The following is a 12,471-nucleotide window of genomic DNA, read 5'->3' as shown; positions in this document are numbered from 1 at the left end:
ATAGGAGTGCAGGCCAAGAGGCCACAAGAGAAAGACCATGCTGGCTGGCCCACAGGAACAGCTCGAACCCTCACCCAAAATTGGGTCAGATGCTGTGTTAGTTACTTCACTCATGTTGCTGAGACAAAACATTAGACACCCCAAGTTAAAGCAGGAAAGATTTATTTAGCTCACAGTTTGTAGAGGTTTCAGTCCATAATCAGCTGGCTCCAAGGCAGGGTGGCAGGGCACAGGAGCCGCTGTTCATTGGAGCAAAAGAGAGCAAAACAGCAAGAGCAAAAACGTGGAGAGCAAGCCTCTTTTCCTCCCTTATATAGTACGCAGGCCACCCATCCTTTAGTGGGTGTAATGCTCACTCCATCTGCCTGCCCTCCTCTTGTACATGATGAGGAGGTTTACAAAGTGACAACCCTAATTCCCTCCTAAGTCACTTAGTTAGACTTCTAAACTTCTCAAGCTGACATAGTAAACAACATCCTAGAGCAGGGATGGGCGTGTTCTTTGTACCCTAGGATGTAGTTAAGCTTCTAGACTTCTTCACGTGACACAGTGAACCATAAGAGATGTTGAGAATGATGATAGGGTCCATGCACTAAGAAGATGTGATGGATTTGTGACTTCCTTAATTCAGGTCTCAGTGAAGAGCAGGTTGAGCCTCGCACGCAGGTTCAGAATGCTCAAAGGAGCAAGGGAAGGAGCCCTTCCCAGGGTTGCACACTGCCTGGAGGGTGAGGCTTTCCACACAGGGCCAGGCCTCCCTCCTTGGGTGTGACCAGCTACCTGGGTGTGGTGACACCTGTAATCCCCGCACCCTAGGGGTCTGAAGGCAGAAGGATCTTAAATTCCAGCAAAAGCAGGGCAGTTCAGCAATTTAACAGCGACTCTCTCTAAATAAAAAAATAAAAAGACGAGGCTGTAGCTCAGTGTGAAGGCCCTGGGTTCAGTCGCCAGTTATAAAAGAAAGAAAAAAAGGGGAGGGAGGAGGAGGATGGATCTTCCGTACTTGCCCAGGTGTGAGACCTGGAGGGGTGAGGGTGAGAAGCAGGGTGGAGAAACTGGCAGTAGTCAGACCTCACACAGCAAGCGCTGTGGCTGTGAGGGAGGTGACCCTTAGCATCAGCGCTACCCAGCACCAGTCCCGTGCTTGCCCAGTGCCAGGCACTGTATTGTGTAGGTGTTTGATTGGCAGTTTTTAAATTGAGATAATATTCATAGAACATAAAAGTCATTATTTTAAAGTGTACCATCCAGTGGCTTTTCGAATATTTAGTGTCGCACAGCCACCACCACTACTTTAGTTCCAGAGCACTCCCATTGCTCCCCGAGTAAATCCAGGACCTCCATTAAGGTCTGAATGCCCCCAGCAAAGTCATGTTGAATGTTATCCCTGTGGGGAGCTTGTGAGAGTGGGACCAGGTCCCTCAAAGGGCGGTCAGGTGGTGTGAGGGCTCCGCCCTTGAGAATGGGTTCATCCAATCGTGGATTCACAGTCAGTGGGCTGGTGGCTCTCTGTTGACCAAGGGGGGGGGGTGGCCTTGTGTGTTCCTCTCGCTCAGGCACAGGATGTGGGTCACCCAGGATGTGGCCTTGATATGCATGGACCTGCTCCATCCCTGTGGTAACTGTGGGGATTGCTGTCCCTAGGGAAGCCTGTCAGAGACTCAGGGTCCCACCTGGTTATGGGGCCTGGTCCTGCGGCCACCTCTGCCTAATGTATAGCTAAACCCCAGGTCCCAGGAGGACAGCAGGTGTCCGCGTGGATCCAGCGAGTGCCTTGCATCATGAGGAGATGTAGGGGACCTGTCCCATTCCTCAGCCTTGGAAGGATGACAGTCTGGGGCCTGCAGTGTTAACCCTTTCTTGCCCCGGCTGGATGGCTGCAAAGGAAGAGGAAGGAGAAAAGAACCTCTTTAAAAATATGAAGGAGCAGGTTCTGCATCCCAAGAATGTGCCTGCCTGTGGGGCCAGGGAACCGGAACCACTTTTCACTGCTAGGAAGTGCATGGACCTGGACCGTGACCGTGATTGTGACCGTGAGCCTCTCAGGTTATGACTGTGCTCACTTGTTTCTGTTCCTCTATAGCCGAATCCGCCTCTGTCCTCCCCTGCGAGTCAAGGTCTCAGAAGTACCGGTTCTCCCTCAAACTGGTGAGTAACCCCTGAGCAGGGGACCTGGGGCTTTGCAAATGCACTGTGGATCTCTGAGCCCTTCTGTGAGCTGGGAGAGTTCAAGATGCCCCTGGTTGCGGGGTGCAGTGGGACCCTGGAAGGTTCCTGCTCACGTGGGGCTGCAGGAAATCTGTGGCCAGATGCACCCCTGCCCCGGCTCTAGTATATCCCAGCCATGTGACCCAAGCAGGGGTGTGCCCCCACACCCAGCTCCTGAGTGTCCTCACCAATGGAGAGTTCGTGACATGTGCCTCTCGTGACCTTCTACCACTGCTGTCTGCCACAGTATAGCTTGTATCTGTTGAGCACCTACTCTGCTGGGTCTTGGGTCCAGCAGAGAGGACATCAGATGAGTCCCCAGTTTTGATGAAACCACCTCCAGCAGGTGTTTAGCCCAGAGGCTCCGCAGACAGGCTCTGCGTGCACTCAGGAGCGGTGAAGGGGGAAGCGAGCGAGCTTTGTGCACGACAGGAGTGCTTCAGAAGAAAGGCCATCAAAGTGCCCTAGGCCACAGCCTCATTATCAGCCTGAGCGCTGGCATTTTGGGTAACTTTTTCTTTTTTGAGACAGTCTTTATGTAGTTCAGGAGCACTTGCAGTCCTCCTGCCTCAGTCTCCCAAGAGCTGGGATTATAGGCATGTGCCACCATGCCCAGCTTGGGTGACTTTTGTTTTCTTCTTTACACTAATTTGGACTGACCCCAGAAAACCAAGGACAGCCTGGTTGGGTGACCTCCCCCATCCCTAAATGGAAGCTGTGGGGTTATCATCAGGTCCCCTGTTTAACTCTTTTCTGCAAAATTCAGATGACATCAGGGACACAGTAAGTGCTTTGGCCATTCATGTTCTTCCTGCCATTGCCATTGCCTGGAAGAGGCAGAAACAACCTCTCTCTGGGACTATCTAGTCAGCATTCCTCAGACCTGTAAGGAAATGGTGTTGAGCTATGAGTTTGGCACTGGGGCAGGAGAAAGAGAACAGGAAAGGGAAAGCCTGTCCTCATCTGTTAAGAGTGGAACATAGAAGTTGCCCACTTGGTCATGTGATCTGACCTCACTGGAAAGGAGGCTGGGAAATGTAGTTTTTATATGAAGGCTACCTGCCTAGGGAAAACTTGTGAATCCTATCCTAGAAATGCAGAGGAACTAGGAGATAGCTCACACTGCCAGATATTTGCTCCTTGCAACACCCTGAGAAATTTGGTCCTAATGCAAGGATTTTAAAAACCCTAGGAGTAACATAGATACTGGGCTCTTGTGTTAGGGACCCTAGTGTGACAGCCTCTGCTCTCTTGTCCCCTTCAGGATGCCAAAGATGGGCGACTGTTCAATGAGCAGAACTTTTTCCAGCGGGCCGCCAAGCCTCTGCAAGGTATTCTGCAGGAAAGCGGGTGGAGGAGAGAATTGGGGTACCAGTTTGCATACAGCGACTTCCTTCTCCCTGCTGACATGGGCAAGGTGGGGACTCAGGCCCAGGTGTGACTCCCAGCTGTGCCCGCAGCTGTCCTTTGTCACTTGGGGCCTCAGGAAAGGATGGAGCTGACTCAGACCAGCTCTTCTGAGCCAAGTAATACTTGTGCAGGAGTGCTTCATGCTGGTGGTTATATGCAGCCAAGGTATTACAAGTTAAATCATGTAACTTAGCTATACTCAGCACAAAGACAATAAACACTCAGAAACCATCCTTGCCTATTCCTCTTCTGTACGTGCCATCACCTGTAACTCTTGTGGGTATCTGCTCTCTCAAAGCCCACTCCAGTCACATGTTGGTGGCTGTGCCAGGAAGTACTTACACCACAGAAGCTGGCAGAAATGCCAGTCCAGACCAGCTGTCCCTGGGCAGCCAGCTGCTATCTGCATCAGCCCGCGGGGACCCTGGCAGACACAGCGGGGCAGTTTCCGCTCGCGCTGAGCTCACTGGCTGCACATGCACACGCAGAGCTGCCTCTGCTGTTCTCCTCCCTTCTGTTCACTCCAGAGTGTGTGTTTCTCAGAAGTCACCCATATTCACCTCTGTTACCTTCAGGAATGGATACAGACACCTGTGGGTCATCCACACCCAGCCTGTCCCCACCCTCTCTCACTTTCACCGCCCCCCCAAAGATGTCATCTCCAATAAAGACGCAGGGTCGGCCCCGGGCTTTCAACTGGCCACTGCCACGTGGCCTGGTGCCTGGTGGGCTCTAAGGGAGCCCCTGTCTCCGCAGTGAACAAGTGGAAGAAGCTGTACTCCACCCCGCTGCTGGCCATCCCCACCTGTATCGGGTTCGGTGTTCACCAGGACAAGTACAGGTGAGCCGCTTCACTTGTCACCCGCTCCTGCGCCCTTCTCTCCCTATCCTATGCCTAGGTGCAGCTGTGGCCCTGGAGCCCCTGGCCAGTCAGCTGTCGCCTGTCTTCCCCTTGTTTTGAGCCAGCCTGTGACTGGTTAAGTGGAGCCTTTTTTGTCCCCTGGTGCTGGGACCTCGGGGTTCCTCACCACAGGCCTCCCTCAGTGCTACATTCCTCCCGCCCTTCATGTTTGTACCTCCTGGGATGCCCGTGTCTTCCAGGTTCTTGGTGTTCCCCAGGCTGGGGAGGAGCCTGCAGTCGGCCCTGGATAAGAGCCCGAAGTGTGTGATTTCGGAGAAGTGTGTATTCCAGGTGGCCTGCCGGCTGGTATGTGCCCCAAGCTGCTCGGCACTGTGGGGCTGCCACTGGGAGTCCGTCCGGCCTCTACTTGAAGAGTGCAGAGAGCTTCCTGGGAGAGGTGGTTTCCAACCCAGGACTCAGGCTGAGTGGGAAATGGCAAGGTGCTGGGGTGACTAGCAGTGGGGGTGTGTGAGAACATTCTGTGCCCAGGGTACAGTTTGGGCAAGGCTTGTCTGTTGGCACACAAGGCATTTGTTCGATCATTCTTTCCTTCCTCCTTATTGGAGGAACATGCTAGGTGCTGGGCTCCATGCCAGGGTCTGTGGAGAGAGGAAGGAACACCACTGACACAAGCTTCATGGTTTATTTTGGGGAGTGGGGGTTGAAACAGGGTCTCACCAGGTAGCCCAGGCCTGAAATTTTCATTGATCCTCCTGCCTCAGCTTCCAGAGTCTGGAGATACAGGCATGCGCCACCATGCCCAGCTAAGGCCTCGTTTGCTGTAGCTCACAGTTGGGTGGGAGAGGATCTTACTACATAGCCAGATGGCTGGGCGTGGTGCACGCACCTCTAGTCCCAGCACTTCCTTCAGGAGGCCAGGGCAGGAGGATGACAAGCTCAAACCCAGCCTGGGCAACTTGGTGACTTCATGATAGCCTGTCTTAAAATTAAAAAATAAAAAATTAAAAAGGACTGAGACTCGCTCAGTGTAAATGCTCTGGATTCAATTTCCAGTACTAGAAAACAAAACCAAAGGAAAAAACAAAACAGTAGTGCAAATGGTGACAAGTGCTTGGCGTAGAAGTGTCCCCTGCACTAGCAAAGAACCAGAGCAGCGAGGTCAGATAACCAGAAACAGAAGCAGCAAGGGCCTGACGCAGCTATGAGCCTGAGGTCTTTACATTCAGTATCAGTGCGGGACGAGCTGGGCTGGAGCTGAGGGTGCGGGGCAGCCAGGGAGGTGGGAAGGGAGGCAGGGGCAGCTGTGGGTGCAGAGGGGCAGGTGAGGCTGGTTGGGGTTCACATGGGAGCAGAAGGAGAGGGACAGTTAGGCCTTGAAGTCAGGGAGGAGCTTTGGGACATAGTGAAAGCCAGGCTCCGTGTCAGAGCCTGGAGCTGGGTGGAGAAGCTGGAAAGAAACTGCAGGTGGCTTAACTAAGTTGTTCTCTCTGGGAGGAGTGAAGAGAGATCGAGCTCTGGTGTATGTGTGTTCTGGGTTATTTAGGCTCAGGGCTTTAGGCAGCCCCTCATCTTCCTGAATTGAGAAGAAAGAGGAGTTATATGGAAAGCCAAATATTACTCAGTGAGTTAAAAACAAAAAAGAAAAATGAACATTTAATTTTTGCAAAAGCAACCGTAGAAGACACCTCAAGACACCCCCATCTACTGCATTGTTCTTGCCACTTCCTACAGCCACTCTGGAAGTCTTCATTCACCAGTGTCTCTCAGTGCACCACCCTGGCTGCCCTGTGTCCTGAATCCAACGAAAACATTTACCTTTCATGGTCATTTGACTTTGTGAGAGGATTCATTCATTCAGAGCCAGAAGTTTTGTGGTGCTAGGTCCGGTGGAACAAATGGCGATGCTTTTGTTTGACAGAAAATGCCGCTCAGAGATGCTTGCTTGTTTCTTTTCCCAGCTGGATGCCCTGGAGTTCCTCCATGAAAATGAGTATGTTCATGGAAATCTGACGGCAGAGAATGTCTTTGTGGACCCAGAGAATCTGAGCCAAGTAAGAGCCTGGTCCTCCACTCACTCTGGAAGGTCTTTGAGGGTTGCCAGCTGCCCCGAATCTCCATTCATTTTACAGTGCTCACACCTAACAAAAGGTTGCTGTCCACCATATGTAAAGAGCCCTCTAATAAATACTAAGGGATAAATTACTAGAAACATGGGCAAAGGTTAGGAAAAACAATTCATAGAAAAGAAACTCAGGTTAATTATATGACTGAACACTCAATCTCTAGAAATACAAACAAAACAAGGTAGGATTTTGCACCTGTTGGACAGATGGAGTTAGGAGTAGTAATATATCATGCTGGGAAGGATGGAAGGAAATAGGAATTCTTCACACACTGCTGGAGATGTGAATCAGGCAATCTTTTTGGACATTCATTTAGAGAGCTCAGTCACAACTGTATCCACATCTGTTGTTTGATCCATTAGTTCCTTTTAGAGGAGTGATTCCATATAAATCCTCCATATATCCACAGATCTGAGAGCAGTGGCACATGCCTGTAATCCCAGCACTTGGAAAGCTGAGGCAGGAGGATCTCTTGTGAGTTCAAGGCTGACCTAGGCTACATAGTGGGTTCAAGGCCAGCCTGAACTATATAGTGAGACCTTGACAGTGTTGGTTGTTGGTTATCATAATAAAGGGGAAATACCTTGATATCTGCATATATGGTCCAGGTAGAATGCTAATTAAATTGTGTTTTAAAGTAAACTCTGTTTACTTTCTCAGTTTTAAATGATAAAACAACATACTTAAGCAAAAATAATAGTAATGGGACTCTGTGTGCAATTTATTGGTGCATGGAATGGAAAAACTGAGACCAGGTCTCTAGACGGGGCTGGATCTGGAGAGCCCCTTGCTGGGAAACTAGCTCTTCCGGCTCTGGGATCTGCTTGCTTTTGTGTCGCTCACTGTCAGGCACTTTGCAAATGGAGAAATGAAAGCACAGAGCAATTTCAGAGCTGACCCAAGGCTGCACCAAAGGGCTGAGGCAGCATTTGAACCCAGGCCATCCAGCTCCACAGTCAGTGTCCTGAGCCACTGCCGAGGTGCAGAAAGCTGGGAGCCCAGCAGAAGGCCAGGTGATGCCTCTGTGGAAACAGAGGCCCCTGGAGGCTACCTGGTTATTTGAAGGAAATCATTCAGAGCACTGCCTGAGAATTTTGGGGCTGGGAAGAACGTGAGTGTCGGGTTGGCCTCTTCTCACTTTAGATCATCCTGTAGTATTTGGCATTTTTACTATAAGCACTGCTCTAGTATAGAAATTAAAATACCTATCGTGCATCTGTTGTTTCATATTTGCCCACTATTGGAGTCTCTGACACCAGGGTCTGTGCTCCTAACCGTCAGTCTGTGTGGCTTGTCTCCCTGTCCACAGGTGACCTTGGTAGGCTACGGCTTCTCCTTCCGCTACTGCCCAGGTGGCAGACACGTGGCCTACATGGAAGGCAGCAGGAGCCCACATGAGGGGGACCTTGAGCTCATTAGCCTGGACCTGCACAGAGGATGTGGTGAGGAGACAGAGGAGTGGCTTGGTCTCTTTGAGACTGCCGCCTTCAGGGGCAGCTCTGGGAACACAGGCAGCAGAGGGGCACGCACAGGAGAGGCTCAAAGGATTCACATTCACAACTGTGGCGAGCACCCTGGTTATGTAAGGGAAATACGGAGATCTGAGGATGCAGTCCAGCATTTACATCGTAGTGCCGCACAAGAACACAGGGACACTGAAATAGTGGCTGGTGGAGGGTGTGGGGTTCAGACCAAGTACAGCAGCTGGCTGGCTGAGGTGGGGGGATCCCCACCTTCCAGAGGTTGGGATTCAGGATGGTGGGGACCTTGCAGATGAGAATTGCCTTAGCGTCACCAGTTGAGTCAGTTGTTTATCCACGTGTGGAGCAGGGAGTGGTGTCTGGATAGCAGTTACGGCCTGAATCTCAGGAGAGGATGCTGGGGATGAGTGGGCTGGAGAGCTCAAAGTAAATTCCATGGCCCCCTTGTCCTCAGATCCCTTAAAATCATGACAGCCCACAAAGCCATCCTTATCCTCCTACCAGACTGAGCTCCCCTTGGGGCGGGGTGGCACCTGTGCCTCCAACATCAGATGGCAGGAGGTTGGCACAGTCAGCACTCAGCGGGTTTGTTTGTTTGTTTGTTTTGTCTTGTTTTTGGTAGCGGGGATTGAACTTATGACCTTGTGCTTCCCAGGTGGGCACTTACTCTGCTGAGATAAATCCCTGGTCCCCTCAGCATTTGTTGGCTGCTTCTGCAGAGCTGTCTAAGTTATGTGCTTTGGGAGGCAGAAGAATGGATCCTCAATTCTTGTCTTCCATCCCAGGCTGGATTCAGTGCCTGTCTGCTTGGGCTCCTTTGTATTTGTTCTGTTCCCTTTATGGCTCGATAGCTCTGCACTGTTATTGGCTCTTACTAAACTGTTCAAGGCTAAGACCCAACCCAACCCACTTCCTGTGTGGGTTTCAGTGCGGTGCTGAGGCCTCACTGAATGCATGAATGAAAGTTGGATAGATGGGGATGGGGCCAATGAGAGAGAGGGTAAAGGTGGGTCAGTGAATAAGTCATGGGGAGGGGGAGAGGGAGACAGAGACTGAAGAGTACATGGATAAATGAATGAGATAGCCCTCATGGCTGGAAAGTAAATGCTGGGGGAGGGAGAGGGGGAGAAAGAGAGACAGAGGGAGGGAGGGAGGGAGGGAGGGGGAGGGAGGGAGGGAGAGCGAGAAACAGACAGAGAGAGAGAGACAGAGAGAAGGGATAGGCATGGACACGTCAGGGTGGAGTGCCCAGGCTGAGCTGCCATCTCTTCCTCCCCCTCTCCAGGGCCCTCCCGCCGCAGTGACCTCCAGTCCCTTGGCTACTGTATGCTGAAGTGGCTTTTTGGGTCCCTGCCATGGACAAAGTGCCTTCCCAACACCGAGGAGATCATGAAGCAGAAGCAGAAGTGAGTCTGGGGGTCAGCAGAACCCAGCACTGCACAGCGTCTCTGCAGGTGGGGGAGAAACTCAGAGTCTAACAATAAGCGGGAAGGGCGAGAACTCGAATTTCCCAGAGCCAGGGTTCTCTGCCACCTCAGGCATGTGCCCTTCCTTCTGCTCTAGCCAGCGAGGGGCATGGGTGCTGGAGCTGTGCCACCTGGGGCTGGGCTCTCACCCCACAAGTGTGGGCTGTTGGGTGCTCAGCTTGACTTCTGTGACACTCAGCATCCTTCCTGTGTGACTCTTGTCCAATTAGCACCCTCCTGACAAAGCTGTGGGAGGATCGAAGGAGTTAGACAGCTCTTAGCACAGGGGTTATGTGCATCTTATGCAGGGCACCATGATTCACTGATTCATGGCCTGCAGGCAACCTAAACAGGGTAGGCCCAGACCTTGCCTAAGCATCCAGCATTACCAGCCACCGCGTGGCTGAGCCATAGTATCTGTGCCTTTGATCTGCTTTGTGAAGCCTCTTGGTCTCACCAGTTGTGGGTCCAGTGTGCAGCACCACGGACAGCGCAGAGCTCTGGCTTCAGCACTGTGGACAGCATCTGGCCCCTTTCAGGAGCTGCGTTGTTCGGTGCTCAGAGCACAGAGGCTTGGGGTACTGGGTTGCGGTTCAGCACCAAGGACAGCACTGGGCCCTCCGTGGCAGTGCTATACTGAGATGTTGGTCCAGTAACAAGGACAGGGTCATTCGTCCAGGGAAACCCTGAGGGTGCCCAGTGGTTAGTCAGCATCCAGGACAGACTAAGGGATGATGTTGCCCCAGCGTCATCTAGGCAGGGTTTCTGAGGAGGTGATTGGCTGTCAGCATCTCAGGGAGTGAGGTCAGCAGCTCCCAGCTGGAGCCCCGAGTAGGTGTGCACAGAGGAAGTGGGTGAATTCTCCAGTGAGGGCATTGAGGCTGCCGCCCCTCCCAGGCCGAAGCGTGCTGTGTCCCTTGCTCCTGGTGAACCTGTCACTTTGGTTCTCTCTCCTCTACATCCCTCGGTTCCTTTCTGTTAACCACGGAAGGTCTCTCAAACACACTTAGTATATACATTCTACCACTCCGCCTGTTTGGATGTCTCTGTACCCTTCAGACCGCGTGTGGCCCTGCTGTGTGTCTTCTGCATAAACAGTGCTGCACTGTGAATCTGTCTCTGACTCTTTTCATTCGCTGCTATGTTTCTCAACTTCAGCCGCACCCTTGTACATCTCTGAATTCACTGTTTCCGACTCCTGTGTAAATCAGTGCTGTGTGAACCTGGCTGTGTCCTTGAGTAGCACACGATGGTCCTGTGTGTATCTAACTTGCACTAATGATAATGCAGTAGCCCCAGCCACATCCAGGCGGGTGCCTGAAATGATGGATGGGATCAAACCCTGTGCTTTGTGTTTGTTCCTGTACATGGATGGCTACCGATGAAGTACTTTGTGAATGAGATACAGAATGAGATCAACATAATGTGTAATAAAACAGAACGCAGTTAACAATATACTGCAATAAAACATGAGAAAGGTCTTCCTCCCTCTGCCTCCCTCTCTCTGTCTGTTCTCACCCTTTTCTTACTGACCACATAAGCAAAGCTGTGGATGAGGGGAAACTGCTGTGTGCTCTGAATTCACTCCGTTCCCCAATGTCTCTTACTCAGTGTTGTGTTTTTAAATGTCAGTTGCATTGCTGATTTACTACTTCCAAATTCTTTCCCAGACTTCCTGTGTGGCTGTGTCTGTCCATGTGCCGTTGCTGGACCTCTGCTTAATTGGCATAAAAAGTGCCATCCCCAAGTTCACCCTCCCCAGCGAGCCATTCCCCACCCACGCTGGACTGTCTATGCCCACAGGAAAGGCGAGTCCTGTCCTGATGGCCGGCCCGTGGCTGTGACCTGCTCAGGGCCACTGTCAGTCACGCACTTGTCTGTGCCCAGCACGGCCTCCAGCGCTTCCCTGTGCCTTCCTCAGAGCCACACGGAGGCAAGCGCTCTCTTCCTCAGAGCATAGAGCCACGGTGGGTTGTCCAGGCCACACAGCTGCGAGGAGAAGCACTTAGACTTGAATCAGCCCCTTGGCTTCACAGACAGCCCCTTTCGCCTCGGTGCCAACCTGAGTGGACAGGTTCACTCAACAAACACTGAGCACTTTCCTGGGCCAGGCCCTGTTGTAATCTCTGGGGACCCAGGACTAAAGAACAAAAGTTCACACCCTCAGGACTAGTGGGAGACGGGCAGTGTGACTGTTGTCATGTGGTCACATCTAGGATGGATCTAACAGCAGTAGTGGTGGGAATGAGCTCTTTAAGGGCAGCATCAAGGCTTTACATGGTGACGGGGGTCATCCCAGTTCAGCCCTGAGATGCTGCAGAAAGGGGGGACAGGCGGGGAGGGGCCTTCAGCACCCAGTTACACAGGTGGCCTTGATCAGAAGCCAGTCTCACAGCCAGCTAGCATATGGGGCCATTGCTCTGAGTTATTGGAACTTACTTTTACAGTTAGTTTCTAGTTTCTGCTCACAGCAGTGAGACAGAGGCCCTTTTGCCCTGAAGCCAGGTGGAAACCATGCGTCCCAGAGTTAGCCCAACTGCCTCTCTCTTGAGGGGCAGGGTGGACCTCTTTCAACATGTGTGCATCCTTTTTGGGGTCCAAGCTGCACTGCCACTGTGTCCCACGCATGTGGTGCTTTGTGGACACAGGTGAGACAGCTCTGGTGGCCACAACTCGGGGTTCTTAGGCTGGGAGGAGACAGTGGGGCAGTAGGAGCTGAGGGAGCCGCAGGCCCTGCCACAGTGCCGGGCAGTGCTGCCTCCTGTGTGTGTGCCCGTTTCCATCAGACTGAGCAGCTGTGGACGCATCTTCCTGGCTGCTAGAAGGTGCCACCAGGGGGCGCCTGGTCCCTCTGTGCAGAGCAGCAGGGCCTTCCAGGTGGGCAGGAAGCATCTGAACCGCATCCGTTCATTCATTCATTC

The 12,471-nt window shown here is 52.2% G+C and overlaps 1 protein-coding gene across 4 annotated transcripts in view; it reads left to right on the top strand.

Annotated features, from left to right (window-relative positions):
• Positions 1-12,471, top strand: part of Vrk3 (VRK serine/threonine kinase 3) — a 37,337-nt gene that overhangs the window by 20,402 nt on the left and 4,464 nt on the right. For 3 of the 4 annotated variants that reach the window (XM_063253169.1, XM_063253168.1, XM_063253170.1), the window contains 7 exons: positions 2,084-2,148; positions 3,473-3,539; positions 4,375-4,459; positions 4,720-4,825; positions 6,439-6,531; positions 7,913-8,045; positions 9,370-9,490. In XM_063253169.1, the coding sequence (XP_063109239.1) occupies positions 2,084-2,148; positions 3,473-3,539; positions 4,375-4,459; positions 4,720-4,825; positions 6,439-6,531; positions 7,913-8,045; positions 9,370-9,490 (670 nt within the window). Of the gene's footprint in view, positions 1-2,083; positions 2,149-3,472; positions 3,540-4,374; positions 4,460-4,719; positions 4,826-6,438; positions 6,532-7,912; positions 8,046-9,369; positions 9,539-12,471 lie in introns of all 4 variants that reach the window. The other variant, XR_010048680.1, reaches the window with a different exon arrangement.

The sequence above is a fragment of the Cavia porcellus genome, unplaced genomic scaffold (assembly GCF_034190915.1).
Source record: "Cavia porcellus strain 051 isolate PalLab524CR breed Dunkin Hartley unplaced genomic scaffold, mCavPor4.1 scaffold_7, whole genome shotgun sequence".
NCBI lineage: Eukaryota > Metazoa > Chordata > Mammalia > Rodentia > Caviidae > Cavia > Cavia porcellus.
The sequence above is the reverse complement of the archived record's forward strand: the minus strand, read 5'-3'. Positions and strand labels throughout refer to the sequence as shown.